Here is a 15,787-nt window from a genome sequence, read left to right on the forward strand (position 1 = left end):
TATTTGGCTGCAATCAACAACAAGGTCACCTTTGATACAGATGTGCTGCAGAAAGAAAAAAAACAAAAACCTACCACTTCTATGGTTTTAAGCGTTATAAAAATAGTGACATTTAAATGATTTAAGAATAATGGGGATGGCGTACCAGCCAAGTGGGGGCAGAGATGTGAAGAGTGACTTCTAGTACCAAAATTCAACTCCACTCATAAGGCGGATAAGAGCAAAGGCCTACTTAATGCTATGGTTCGCTGCTTGAGATTTTCTTGTCGACCATTTCACAAGGCTTCACGGTTCACCAAATCACAGCCTGCAGTGAATCACAACAGTGGGTTAACTCCGTCTGTCTTTTTTTTTTTTTTCTCTCAGAATATCAGGCACTTCTAGCAGTCTAGCAATTTTACGCTGAGGGAAAGTCGGGTCTCCAAAACAGCCATACTTCAAAAGAATCCCAGGTGACATTGCTTTGTAAACTTGTTATGGATTTTTCAAAGTTCAATTTAAAGAAAAACAGCGGCTTTCTCAATTCATTAAAGGCTTGACTCCTTATCTTTGGGAAGTAGATGCAAACTTAAAAAAGTCTAACTTCAAAGCTTTTGAATTGTTTTCATTCCAAATTGTAAAATGGCTTTCTTTTTTATTAGTTTTGCCGTGTTAAATGATTAAACCCCTCTGATAAGGTGCTGTAGTCACAAAAGCTATAACAATTTCACACCTTAAATTAGTTTTCTCCCAAAAAAGTCAAGGATAATGCTTGATTTGCAGACACTGCAGACCTTTAAGTAGGAGCAATGTGCATCAAACAACAACAAGGTCTTCATACCAGCTTGTAATTCCAGAACCCATACAAACAAAAGGATTTTTTGAAAAGAACAGCACTGTTCCAGGAATTCATACAATTATTGAAATCTTCCAAATAGGATGGATTCCAACAGGATTTAGTCAGAGACGGTCATGCATACCAATGTACTGACACACAAACACTCAATTTCTGTTTCTCAGTTTGGTGGATTATTTCCAAGGAAGTGTATTATTTAGGAGGCCCATGAGAAGACTTTAGTTCCTTTATTTTAAAGAGAATATTATGCCGCAGGGTTCTCTGTGTTTACCTTAGGGGGTTCTGAATTTACCTGCACAGCAAAACAGATGACTGTACAACTACACATCAACCACTGGCAGATTAGTGTACTTCCTCCTGTGTCTGACAGCTTTTGATCTAAAAACAAAAATGTTGCACTTGATCACAGTTCTTAACATATCTAATCAACTGATGTCACTTGGTAATTGGCCAATTCATCAGATTGTTCAAACATCACTAAACATTTCAATATCTTTGAGCTACAGAGCTTATATTTCAGCAGTGCTTAAACTGTGCTATTATGTTGTGTTTCCATCACGTCATCTGTTTCTGACCACTGCGTTTAATGCCTTAATCTTAAAATTTGACACCACTGTGAAAGCCAACTCTTGGCTATAAAGTTTAAACGTCACACTACATGTTCCCAGTCAGTCCCATGCAATGTAAGTATTATTCTCTTGACCGTTAACCTTCTTTCTCTCACCACCTTTACATCATCAACATGCATCCTTTAAACATGACCCTCTCCTCCTCTTCAACCATCATGGCAGTGATGCCTTACAAACTCATTTTGAACGCAGCTCTGTCTCCCTAAACAAATTCTCTCTTTGTTCTCTCTCTGACAGTGATGGATGGACATCTTTACCCGTTTATCTCCTTTACATATATCTAAACTCGGCCGCACGTTCATACACACTGACTCTTCATTGCTCCGGGTTTCTATCTTCCTTAAACTCCTACTATTCTTCCTTCCTTCCTTCTTTTCCACTCTTCAGCTCCTTGCACTAGCAGGTTTTATGTCTCTCCAAGCTTACGCCCATCCCTCCTCCATCTTGTGCAATCTACTCCCATTTTCTTCAGTTTCCCTCTCCTACTCAGTGGATTTAATGCCGTTAGTCTGTCTTTGCATCCCTCATTTATTGTTTGTTTCAATAGCCAAAACTGTTATCCCACTTCTGGTGCTGTCTATATCTGCTGGATGACTGAAAAGGACAGAATCTGACGGGAATGACGGAGAAGGGATAGAATGAAAAGGATGAGTAGGCTTACAGTACACACGACTGCTGCACCAAGAGGCTATGTGGGCGTTCTTTTGTTCCTTGCCTTGAGAGAATGTGTGTGTGTGTGTGTGTGTGTGTGTGTGTGTTGGCCTCCCTATAATTATGTTTGTGTGGGAAGGCTGTTTTGGTATGCTAGCAGTTGTTTCTGTGTGCAAATGTTCACCTAATATTAAGGGACTAGATTACGAGTAAGAGTGCATGCTAGAAAGCCTTAGTACAGTTGAAAGAAATCCTGAGAGAGAGTGTGCGTGTATGGCTTGCCTCCATGTTTGATCCTGCATTTGTGCCAGCTAAGCTCCTGAGTATTTTCAGATCAAACAATGCTGCAAAGCTCAGGTTCAAGTCAGCAGTTCTGTATGTGCTGGTGCTTCATTGACACAATAGGTCCATTCATTTTATATCTTCAACCTTTTCCTATCAGATATTTTAACTCAATGTCGCTGTCAGGGATTTTGATTGAAGCCTTGTGGTGCACCGATTCACACTCCAATCAGATGTGTGGATTACTCAGCCTGTGATAAGTGGCTTTTCAGAACTAATACAAATCCCCTTGTTTATAAACACTGCAACACTCCCTAAGTCGATTCAAGTCAATTAAAGGCTAATGGCATTTGCACATGCCCGTGTAGATGCGTATGAAAAAAAAATAAACAAAAAAAAACTTTGGCTGATATGCAGATTTGAAAATACATACACATGCACAGAATTTGCAAAAAGTAACTATGTTAGTATATAGCACTTAACAATACCTGCAACTTAATCAAAGTGCTGAAAGTAATGGAAACACAAAATAAAATATATTAAGTATTGAAAATGTACAATTAAGAACATTGGCCATGGCAAAGGAACGGCCACCCCGCTATTTGACACCCAGTAGCCATTGACCAAAACAGGCAGATGTCAGCATTTCAAAGTACAGAGGAACTTAAGCCATAAATAAAATACTGTAGGCCTTTCTCGTGGAATAACGATGAAAGACAGACACATTAACATTTTAAGTCACGCCTCAAGCGTCTTTTAATTGGAAGGGTTCAGGTCAGGTATAAAAAAACAACCTAGAAACACTTTTAAATTCATTATTCTACAGCTATTTGCTGCTTCACTTTAGATGAGGTGAGTGTCAGTAAAAGAAGCTGCACACTGTCTTAGCCACATAAACAGAAACATTTGAATTAAGAAGAGTTTAGGTTTAGCCTTGCTCTGATCCTTACTCCAACACACTCCCTATATGTCTGTTTCTTGCACTCTGGAGAGTTGATGGTGCATGTAGGATAGTGGAAGTGGAAGGAAAAACTTCCCAAAATGGATGCAACAAAAAAGAAACAAGCTCCTGATGTTTCACCTCCTTTTTCTGATCTACTTCTGTTCTAGTTTCAAGAATATGTTTGTGTGTGTATGGGGACAAATGCAAGTCCTCATGAGATTAGGTTTAGGTAATGGAGTTAATGGTTAGGATTAGTTGTTGTTGTTACCTCTTTAGAACTAGCATAAACACTGACCATGTCAGTAGCATTAGTCCTCATGGATAAATGAGGCAGAACCTCTTTTCTGAGGAACTGGTTATGTTTAGCGCTAAGATCTGAATTGTAGTTAAGGTTAGGGAAAGTCTTTAGAAAGAATGGAAATGAAAACAAGAATTGCTGCACAAACATGTGTTTATGTTGTGTGTGTTTGTGTGTGTGTGTGTTCTTATCTGTTTCCTTACTGCAAATTCAGCAGCAAACACTTTAGCACATGTAAGGGATTTTTAAGTATGGAAAAATGAGCTAATAATTCACACACAGGGACACACATGCACACACTTGACAATAATGAAAACTGCAAGCATGTACAAATTATTCACTTATTATTATATACCACTGTGCACTGCATTACCCTCTGCATTGTGGACACTAGGTGATGAAAGTGACCGCATACACACACATTCAGATACTGACATACTGACCCTGCATGCTACATTAGTACAGTGTGTAAGATAAAACGTTATTGATCGGCAACAATGAAATTCTACATTGCAGCAACAAAAGAAACAGCCTAGAGGCAAGTGAAGATAAGAAAAAACTATGAGGGGTAAAATCTGAAGATTAAATAAAAATACCTTTACAGGCAGTTTCTGAGCATTGCTGCAATTCTATATATAAATATATACCGATTTACAGAAAAGGCTACTAAACTAAAAAGTATATCATATTATATACTGTTTCTGTAGAAACTAGCAGCTAAAGTTAATAATCAAGTTATTATGTGATTTTATATGTGTGTGGCATGTGCAAAACTATTTCATACAAAGTGCTGCCAATTACTTACAATTCCATTAAGAGTGAATGTGCACACTCCAAACCATGGTATACGCAATAACATTTCTTATATGATTACCATCTTTACATCAGATAGACAGAATACAACATGCAGGTGGATACACTGGAGGCTGAGAAGTGTGCAAGTGGATGCATGATAACGAATTGGCCGGGTGTTATCCGGCTTTATGAGTCAGATCGATCAGCAAGTGGACAGACTGGTTTCACCCAACTTGACTTTGTGTGTGTGTGTGTGTGTGTGTGTGTGTGTGTGTCAGAGAGCTTCCAAACTGCACTGCTCCAGTTGCAAATGAGATCTGCTCCCTAATAGAGAAAGAGCAAGAGATTAGGGGGAGAGGGAGATGTAGAGGTGGAAGTGGTAAGGCTTCGGGGACTTAGAGAATGATAGGAGAAGTGAAGAAGAAGTAGGAGCGTAAAATGAAGCCATGGGAAAACCAAGAGTTGAAGCAGATGGGAGAGGAAGGCTGAGTGAAAATGTAAGAAAAATAGAGAGGAACGGCAGCGAATAGCAAAGGATAGAATAAAACCTCTAAGTATTTGAGTGCGTGTGTGCATGCATGGTGTGTGACTAAAAGTAGGAGCAGTAAAGGCAAGGAGATACAGAGGGCACTAGATCCAGCAAGCCATAGAGAGACAAGACATAACGACAGAGGCAGAGGAGGCGGAGGAGGGGAAGAAAGGAGAGAAGGTGGTGAGGTAAAGCTGTGACTGATAACATTGTCTTACTCAGGTTGCCTCAAGGGCAGACATGACAGACAGAAAAAAAAATAAAGAAAATAAGGGGGAATGAGATATAAAGAAAGGAAAAGCGGAAATTTACCGAGCTGCCAGAGGGGTAAAGGTTTATAAGATAGAAGGTGAGCGAGGATGGAAAGAACGGGAAAGAGGAAGGCTGAACACAAAACGCAGGATCACTGCAGTGAGGCACAGATGCGAGAGGATAGATGGCAAGGAAGCAAAGAACAATCCTTCATAGTAGAGACGGCGGAAGAAGAGTACAGCAATAAGAGCAGCACTGTGGGGGGAGGGAGAAGGTGTGAGGTACATGAGTGACACAAGGAGCGGGATGTGAACATCATGACAAAGAGAAAAGAGTAAGGAGAAGGTAAAAAAGAAGAAGAAACATCTGAGGTGGACTCTGGGAGTAAGTTATCTAGAGAGGAGGAGGAAAGAGGACATCAAACATTAAAAGCGGGCGGTGAAGCAAATATAAAGGTCAAATGAAGGAGTTGTGTGCAACAGGTGAATGCAGGACTGTATTGACATTCAGCATGCTGCAGGTAGAGAAAGCTGTGGGAACATCAGCCAGTGTTAGCAATGTTAAACAGGTAGAGCCAGGACTCATCCTCCCCCTGAGGACAACAGCCGATGTGACAACTTGAAGGGAACCAAACCATTACAGTTTTGCATTTTCACATTTTTAGTATGCGTGCCTCCACAGGAACTCGACAACTGTCACTGCAGGTTTTCATGACTCTAGACATAGATGACAAGCAAACTACTTACACTTACAGTTCATCAGTAACAGGACCAGGTCACCCTCTGCTAGCACAGTGAAAGTGAACATCAGTGAGTGAAAGCAGCATTACATTCTATCACTCTCCTTAACTCTCTTTGGTGTGTGTGCTGCCTCTGCCATGACATCCACTCACGAACGGTCACTTTGTTTATTTTCTCGTTCAAGCAAAAGGGGCAGAATGCTGTATTCATTGTGTGGCACAGACCCAAAACCAGACGTTCCATAGTGCCAATGCAGGCGACGCAGACCTGCTGAGGCTTCGACAGTGACATTCACCCTGTTATCAGTCGATTTACCATCAAATAATATTGGAGACATTATTTGATGATTATTTGATGGTTGAAATCCTACATTGTGACGCTTCAAGAAAGTAATGTTGCAAGTCACTAGAGCCTAAAGTTTGTTTTAGACATTTCTAATATGAGAGGGATACTGGCTATTTTCATTCTTCTCTGTTCTCAAAATGTGAAAACATGAATTCCAAAAGAAAGGATTGTCCTTTCAACCACTTTAGGTGTAGCTTTTCAGTGTAGACTGAAGGGTTCAAAAACTGGGCACTCAGCTAAGATGGAGCTTACATTGTTGAAGTAGACCAAAAAAGTGAAGTGAAGAGGAGAATTAAAATTGGCTCTGGAAGCCCATGTGCTTTAATATAAACACTGCTTCAATGTCTGAATGGTAAACCTTGGCTTGAGTTTCAAACAGAGCGCGTAAATCTAGCACTTATGCTAAAGAATACTAAGCCACTAACCAGTGCCAACCTTCAAAGACAGCATGATTCAAGTTTATGTCTGGTTGTTTCTCAGAGCTTTAGCTCGCATACATTATATATCACTTTCTAATCACCATACTTATGCGTCTATTTCACTTCACAAGTCTTCCGACTGCTCCACATAAAAATACACCTGTCTTTCTCCAATGATAAAGTTTCTGTCAGTGACTCACTGCCTCATCCATCTCTTCTCTCCAGTTACCGCTGTTGTGACTGTTATCAACCCTCCTTGTCACTAAGTATCTAGGTTACAGTTGCTATGGCAACTATTATTCACGCCAATCAGTGGCAGTGACTCATCTCCATATCTGATCATCACCGTGGCTGTATTTAGGAATGTATGTGTCACAAAGCCTGTGTTTGCTGGGAGATTTTATTCATGCCTGAGATTACAATGGGACACTTGTGCTGCACACAACTAAGCCTACTCAGACCTACATTGCTTGATGCTAGTCTTGCCGTTGAATTGAGGCTGACGGGCTGGTGACCCAATTTGATTTCCTGACACATACAGTCTTAAGAGAGAGTCCTATGATATAACAGTCGTCTAATCTGCTTTTACAGGTTTCTAGATAACTGTTACTATGGGGACTGGCTGTTTTCACTCTTCTGGGATGTTGTTGCTAGGTGATGAGCTGTGGTGGTGAAGAGGCTAGGCACTTGTGCTTGCAAGTGCATGTGTTATAGAGGAGCAGCAAGAAGAGAGCATGTGCTGCAAGGTCATCAAACATTTTTTCCCTAAGTATTATTTTATACTATGAAGCACTAAGTGGGCATTAGTGCAGAGCCGTACTCATTTCAGAGGAAAATTACTCCATACATTGAACAGTGCAGACTATTGTCCCACTTCGTCTAGTCAGAGAGAGTGGAAGACGGCAAATCAGACACAAAAATACATCAGATATCACTTACATCACAATGTCTGACCAAAGAACATGGCCAAAAACCCACTTTGCTATTTCATAATTTCTTCTTTTTCTCTCTCTTTCTCCAGGTCTGTGGATAGTCAGGCGTTCTACCATGCCTGTCCCCCCACCCCTCAACCCCTGCAGACAAAAACACCTGCCCCACTCGCACAGCTACCGTGAACAAAGGGCAGAAGGATCCACCATTTCCTCACTTTTCCCTCCATTCACCCTCTCTTTTCTCCCCCCTCTCCTCATCTCATCTTTGCCCTCTTCATCCCATCTTGTCCACTGCGCCTGCCCCAGGGCTACGAAAAGGACCCTCCTAGGCTCTGTCCCTTTCCCAGCTTTTCACTGGCTAACTCTAGTCACATGCTGCCTGCTGCCATCTCTAATTGGAGCAGGGGAGACGTGGGGCGTGGTCTCAGCCTGTCCCTTTCACTGCGTGTGTCGAAACCTTTCGGAGTCGCTGAGCACACTCTGTGCCGACAAGGGCCTCCTGTTTGTCCCCCCACACATTGACCGGCGCACTGTTGAGCTGCGACTGGCTGACAACTTTATCACAGAAGTAGGTGGGAATGACTTTGTCAACATGACAGGCTTGGTTGATTTGACTCTGTCAAGGAACACGATCCACTTGATTCGACCGATGGCCTTTGGTGACTTGGAAAGTTTACGCTCCCTGCACTTAGATGGTGAGCTTCAGTATTGACATTCTTAGGTAACTACAGTCCAAAATTGTAAAATTTCAAGCCAAACTAATATACACAACATTTTGTGCATCTAGGTAATCGCTTGACAACCGTAGGACCCAGGGACCTCACAGGATTGGTTAATCTGCAACATTTGATCATCAACAACAACCAGCTGATTAAAGTCTCTGTCCAGGCTTTTGATGATTTCCTGCTTACACTGGAAGACCTTGACATGTCCTACAATAACCTCAGGAGGTAAGCTGTTGCCTCTGTTGTGATCAGCCACACCTTCATGAATCATGCTCTCATCTTAATCTGCTCTGCTTTATTAAATAGAAACTCATTTAAATACTCGTGGGTCCTCAGCTCACTGAGTAGTATTCCACTCATCTCTAACTGTGGCAATAGTGTGACTTAATAAGTCAGAACAAAGATACTCTCTATCAGTGCTCTATTATCTTCATAGTGTCCCACTGCGTTGATGAATTTAGCTTTTAGCTGTCAGTTTTGATTAAGGTGTTTCATTTGTCTCTTCAATGGGAGCAATCTGGCTTGTCTGTAGTCTCCACCTGGCTATAAGAATGGTCCTAAAAGTTATAAATATGCATACATTGGAAACTGATGTCTCCCTTTGTTATGTGTCAGTTAACTCGTTAAAACGATCCTGCGTCACAAATCTTCTACTGTGTCATGATTAAGAAACCGATCGGGAACTCTTACGAGACATAGTTGGGGCTCATTTGAGAGGCTAGCATTCATTCATTGTTTACCACTAAATCCTCCACATGACAGTTTTGAGACCGCTAGGTCCAACACAGTGACACACACACAACCATTCACTCTTACACCTACTTGGAGTGTTCAATTAATCTCTGCATGTTTTTAGACTGTGGAGAAAACCTGGGTATTAAAGAGATTACAACAATCTCTTATTTTCACCTCACATCACCTTTGAAATCAACATCATAATTTGTGGTAGTGAAAGGGAAAATTTGTGATTAGTCTATGAGAATTTATACTGAGCCCAACAAATTACTTTATTTCAAGAAGAAAAAAAACCCAGTATAGTGGACCAAATAAATACAAATACAAGAACACAATAAGGTGTAGGTATTGTCAAAAACCTATTTTCTGAAGTTCTGAAGTTAATGTCTCCAAACAAAAACCATTTGACTATGTGCTTAAAACACATCGACTTTGATCTAAGTGTGGCACACTTAGAGTACATTACAGTGTGGAAATAAACACAAAGGCAACTAAATGTCAGAGCAATAAATTTGTGTTCACTGCTGCCATTACCTCCAAGATTTATTCCCCAATTTCTCTTCTCCTAAAGAAGGTCATTCCCAAAATTAGTTAAATCCATGAATCTCACACTGAAGTCATCTTTCTTTTCTTCGTTTTCTCATTGCTACAGGGTACCATGGGAGTCCATCCAGAACATGGCTAGTCTACATACTTTGAACTTGGATCATAACCTGATAGACCACATAGCAGAAGGAGCCTTTGGAGAGCTGTATAAGCTTGCAAGACTGGATATGACCTCCAACAGGCTGCGGACTCTGCCTCCTGATCCCCTGTTTGCAAGGTAGCTCTTCAGTGTCTTCTATTCTGTATCCTTTTCTTTTAATTCTTTTGTAAGTGGCTAAGTAGAAATGTTCTTGACAGATGACACTGTCACAGAGCCACGGAAGTGGTTTATAACGGGAATGCTCTGGCACAAAATAGCACTGGTATACGGAGACTGTTCCATTTTTAGTCAATCCATTCACTATTTATTTGCTGTTAAATTATCCATGTGTACAGTATACTATGTATGCATCAATAAAGCTTTAGAGGCTTTTGTTCTCATCTGCTCACTGACTGGAAAATGAGAGACAACAAGGTATGGAGAAAGACATACAGTATTATATTGTTATTGTATTGCGAACAAATCCCGCAATACTGGTGTTCTAACTTTGACAAGTGGGCATATGATCTACCCATGACAACGAAGCATTCACAGGGCCAACAAGCTTCAGTTTTATCTCTGATATTCAGTGAAGACATTCCAAACGTTTTTGTTTGTTCTTGTTTGTTTCTTTGTATAGTTAGAGCACTTCCAGTTCGGGATTTCTGCGATCTATGTTCAGTTGTGTTTGAGTTCAGTCAGAGGGACTACACAGTCAGAGCTCTGGTCAGGCTATTGATGGAGCTTTGTTTTATGTACATGAAAAGCGCTTAAACACTCAGACTCTAAGCCCAACAGAATCAATTAGCACTTGTAGCTGCAGAAGCTTTTGTTGCTCAGCTAAAGGCACACAGTACTGCATTTTACACTTGTGAGGTTTTGCTAGAAAAGATATTTCATTAAAAGGTTTAACTGGCACTGCATGACACAGCTTGCACAGCTGCAATCAACACAACCTGTTTGTCTGTTGACCAGAGTTCTCACTCAGTTACCTACAACAACACATTCAAACCTGACCTCAAAACATTCAACTTTAAAGCCAACCATGATTGCTTTTAAGTACGCCATTCATGACTGTAGATTACTAGTTCTTTCAATCTTGTTGTTTTATTACAGTTTCAGCTGAATATGCTGCAGAGCTTTTTACAGAAGATCACTTTGTTCTCTCACTCTGGTTAGATGCTCCTATTGAAGATTGCGATTTTACTGCACCCTATGCCAAATCACTGATCATTATTAAAAAAAAAACTTGAATGAGTATATCCAGCAAATGTATAGTGCTGTGCAAAAGTCAAAGTGGAAAAAATGTCAAGAGAAAACCAGCAACAAGTTGGCCCAGCACAAGTCGAGTAAGAAAAATCTGAGATTTTGTTTTTTTACAGAATATACCAGTGGAAGTTTCGAAGAAGCCACTTAATGCTTCAAATCACAGTATTGTGGGTCTTAAAACCATAAACTGTATTTGAATTAGGGCTGTTTGATCGCTGTAAACCGATTCCAAATTGCTTTTGTTGTTTTTTCGGATATGTTACTGCTACTGCTGCTTCGAAAAGATGTGTGAGTTTTCATTATAGAATGAAGATGGACAAGGAAAAACACATTGCAGAAGAACTCAATTGTGGCTGTTACAGTGCAAATCTTTGGAAGTACTTCTTAAAGAAGACAGATGCTTCTGGTTATGCCAACGGCGATCTCACTTCTGCTATGCTACAGAAGAAGAAGCCGCAACATGTAGCCGCAAACGTTTACCTTTGTGGCTTTTACCATGTTTACCATATTATGGTAAACATGGTCAAGTGTGGCCTGACCTTACACTTGAACAATAGCATGACCCTGACATGCAGTGAAACTCTGATTAATGGTAAAACCTGTTTCTCCTACTATTTCATGTTAACAAATATCTGCTGTGAAAAAGGTCTATTATGCTATGTGAATTTAAGAAATGCTTGAGCATTACATACATGTTGTACGAGTTAAACTCATTGACAGTTTGCTGCACTGCCATCTTTATCGACTTTTGCAACTCAACCAATTGTTTTTTTTTTTATTGTTGCTCTCTTTAGGTCCCAGACTGGTGCAATAAGTCCTACCCCCTACAATGCTGTGATAAGTCTAAATTTTGGGGGGAACCCACTGCACTGCAACTGTGAGTTGTTATGGCTACGGCGACTTATCCGTGGAGACGACATGGAGACATGTGCCACACCTGCTCACCTTGCAGGAAGGTAACTGGACATGAAATGATCAATGTTGTTTTGATGTTTAATGAATTTGATAAGTCATAACAGTTTGATGATTAGGAACCATCCAACAAGTCTTCCAATAAAACCTTACTAGGCATATCATGTATCCTCCTTCAATCTCTGTCTCTCAGGTATTTCTGGTCAATTCCAGAGGAGGAATTTACATGTGAACCACCTCTCATCACCCGTCACACCCACAAGCTGTGGGTCTTGGAAGGACAGCGGGCCACGCTAAAGTGCCGTGCCATTGGGGATCCTGAGCCTGTTATACACTGGGTTTCACCGGATGACCGCATCATTGCAAACTCATCCCGGACCAGCTCCTTCAGTAATGGCACCTTGGATATCTTAGTAACTGTTGCCCGCGATGATGGAGCATATACGTGTATCTCAATAAATGCAGCAGGTGAAGCCACTGCTACTGTGGACCTAAAAATAATCCCCCTGCCTCACCGGGGAGGAGCGGGTGGAAACGCGGGGAATAACAACGTAAATACCATGAACCACAGAAATGTGACCAATGGGATTTTACGCACTGATCCTGGCTCCTCAGATATCAGCACAGGGAAAAACGGAGGGATTAACAATGGTGCTGGACGTGGAGGAGAGGCGGAACATGGAAGGCAAGGTGGAGGGGATGATGAAGAGGGTGACAGTGGCAGGGCCTCTGATGGAGAGCGAACTGATGGTAGAAGCATGGAGGATGAGGAAGAGGAGGATGAGGGGGAAGGGAAGATGGTTGGAGTACAAGGGGTTACGTCAACCTCAGCTCAGGTCCGATGGGATTTGGGACGTTTGTCTGCAACTTACGTTGTCTGGATGTATCAGATACAGTACAACTGCACTGCAGATGACACCCTCATCTACAGGTCAGTCAAACTCTACTTTCTACACATTAGTCGCTATCTAAATGTTGACAGCCATTCTGCATCAGAGATGTTATCTTTACTATTGCAACAGCAACAGCTGTCAGTTTCTACCGCCATGTTTGCCATGAGTGCTGTGAATTACATTTACACAGACAAGTGGATTTCTCAAGGGATATATGAATATGGAGATTGAGGCACAAAGCCAGTCAATAATATATCTCCACCACCGTGTGACATAAAAACCCAACCGTTGGATAGTCACGACATATGGAAAAGCAGGAGAATGTGAGGAACAAGTGGGCAGACTTTGAGGTATTGAATACCTGCCTCTGTCCATCCACAGCCACATGCAGTCGTACAGCAAAAAGTAGCACATGCTAGTATTAATGGGCTGTTTGCTGCGGCAAAACAACTACTTGACGTGTCACTTTTAATTCAACAAAACAATAAAAACATGCCGAGCCATGTCATTTTGTATTTAAACTGAGTCCTGCTCACACGTCAGCATTGATGTTTATTCACCTCAGAGGCAGAAAAGGCTATCAAACATTCATAAAGCCCTGATTTGAGGTTAAGACCTGCAACATCCATCTTGTTATCACAAATTATGTATGAGACCTTGTATATTTAGGCAATATTTCTTGTAAAAACACAAGGTGAGAAAGTGAACTGCATTCCTAAGAAAGCAAAGCTGCCAATCCTTGCTCAAAGTTTCTCTGCGTCAGTATGTATGATTCAATACAGCCCATTCAGAAAAAAATTATATTCCGAATAAAAGGACAGGTATATGCTGATCGTCATTCAGATCTGTGTTCAGTCGATCAGATCAGGACTTCCTGGTGGGGTGTTGTCATTCCGTCTTTCCGTGTTTACTGGCACTTTGGGTAAAGCGAAAGAAAACAAACAAAAAAGTTCAACTTGCAGCGTAAATCCAAACAAATTAGAACAAATTGAAAAATGTCCAAAAAAACACAAGTTCCCTTTTTACATAAAAATAATCACAAATGTCATGCTATGCCAGCACTGTGATTCTGGGATATCCTTCAAATGTAACTGCTTAAATATCAACATGAACACCCGCACAAATGGGAAGTCTATTATATGAAGAAATAATAGTCTTTTCTTGCAAAATATTGCTGTACGTCTTGGATTTCAGCTGCTTAACAATGCCACTGCACTGCACATGAATTGTGCCTGTGTGCATTTACTGTCCCTGTGTTTACAATAGCAGAATGACTAAATGTGTGTTTGCTTGTTGTGAAACAGTGAGAGTGAAATAGAATTCGACAAGGAGAGGATAAAGTTGGCAACATGGAGCTTTTTATGTTTTTGTTTGTTCTGTGTTTTATTAGACTTCATTATGCATTGATGCAGGGGTTGAGTGTGGCCTTGCTAAGATATAAAGCTGTAAATGGTGCTGACAAGAAGTTATAGGAGAGTTCAAGAAGTGGAAGAGAGAGAGAGAGTGTGAGGGGGAAAGAGGGAGATAGGAGATGGGTACCCAAATCACCATGGGAGAAATTAAGAAAGAAAGAACGAAGAAAAATGGATAATAGGAGAGAGACTGACAGACACTGTGGAGGAGAGGGAGGGTTGGACCAAAATACTCCTCAAGGAAAAAGCAATGAAACAAGAGTGGGGAGGGTGAGGCTAGGTTTTCAAATCCATCACTGGAATATAGTGGGAGGGAGAAAAAAGAAAGTGTGTGTACACAATAGATGTACACCTGGGTATGAAAGTGGAGAGTGGTAGTTAGAGGGACTGACATAATGATAGAGAAAAAGGAGGAGGAAAGGATGGCCCTTGGAAGTAAATAGAACTGAATTAGGCCACGAGGGAGAAGGATGATGAGAAAATATAGACAAGGAAGCATGTAGTGAAAGTCCTGCAACGAAAACTACATGAGGCAGCATGGAAGGGTGATAGAAATGCCAAAAAAGGCATGTACAATCACCTAAATCTATGAATTGTTGCGGCCATTGCCACAGAATGAGCCCTTTATATTCAGAATCAGGAGCGGTCTTGGACTACCATGTTTTTAATGGACAAACTAAACCTTTTGAGTTTTAATAATACTTAAAGGCTACCATTGCTTATCCTACATGGAAGAAAAGAATGATATGACATTGACTTCACCAATAGGTGTTGCCAAGTCCTACACACTGTACCTTTAAGATTTGGTACAGTTCCATGACACATTTGTGGCAAATACACATGAAAAACAAATTTGATTGGAAGTGAATATGTTCCTTTGCTAATCAGTCTAATGACATCTTGCATGAAAAATAATCTTATAGAGGTTACAGTTGCTTTATATTTGAGGCATTAAATCAAGAATGCTTAGCTTCAGAATTAAACCAACTCAACAAAACAACAAAATGGACAAAGACAGTATTTGCTGCAGGGTTAATGAATGGGAATATATTGTTGCGTACAGTTGCAGTGGCTGAATCTCTCCCTTAAAAACAAGGAGGGTACACAGTTAAAATACCCTTCTCTAAGGAAACAAACTTTGAGATGAAGAAACAGTCGGATCAGCACAGCTGAAGGCTCAGCTGTGCAGCCTGAGACAAGAAAATGCTGCTAGACACAAAGAGACTCACACAGAAAAAAAGCAGAGGCAACCGGTGTCACAGGAGAGATGCTGAAATCCAGCTAGAAGGGCAGAGACCATCTAAATGTTGGATTTAAATCTAAACAAATCACAGAAGCATTGAAAGAGAGGGTGCGGATAACTGGCTCAAAGGAAAGATATAGCAGTGCTGTGGCTATCTTGGAGGTGAAATTGAGATATAGTCTCTCAACGAAGTGGAGGAGAGGAAAAAAGTTCAAAGAGGAGAAGTGTGAGGGCTCTTGGGGAGGAAGCAGGGAAATCAGTCT

At 40.9% G+C, this 15,787-nt stretch overlaps 2 protein-coding genes across 2 annotated transcripts in view; one reads left to right on the top strand and one right to left on the bottom strand.

Moving 5' to 3' along the window:
• LOC122766696 (pyruvate carboxylase, mitochondrial-like) overlaps nucleotides 1-15,787 on the bottom strand; it is a 329,387-nt gene that overhangs the window by 115,542 nt on the left and 198,058 nt on the right. The window lies entirely within an intron of this gene.
• The window catches only part of LOC122766697 (leucine-rich repeat and fibronectin type-III domain-containing protein 4), a 34,374-nt gene that overhangs the window by 8,871 nt on the left and 9,716 nt on the right, over nucleotides 1-15,787 (top strand). The window contains exons 2-6 of the mRNA XM_044021771.1: nucleotides 7,740-8,345; nucleotides 8,438-8,600; nucleotides 9,763-9,933; nucleotides 11,859-12,020; nucleotides 12,170-12,907. Of these exons, the coding sequence (XP_043877706.1) occupies nucleotides 7,766-8,345; nucleotides 8,438-8,600; nucleotides 9,763-9,933; nucleotides 11,859-12,020; nucleotides 12,170-12,907 (1,814 nt within the window). The 5' untranslated portion in view covers nucleotides 7,740-7,765. The remainder of the gene's footprint in view (nucleotides 1-7,739; nucleotides 8,346-8,437; nucleotides 8,601-9,762; nucleotides 9,934-11,858; nucleotides 12,021-12,169; nucleotides 12,908-15,787) is intronic.

Source organism: Solea senegalensis, linkage group LG3 (genome assembly GCF_019176455.1).
Source record: "Solea senegalensis isolate Sse05_10M linkage group LG3, IFAPA_SoseM_1, whole genome shotgun sequence".
Lineage (NCBI taxonomy): Eukaryota > Metazoa > Chordata > Actinopteri > Pleuronectiformes > Soleidae > Solea > Solea senegalensis.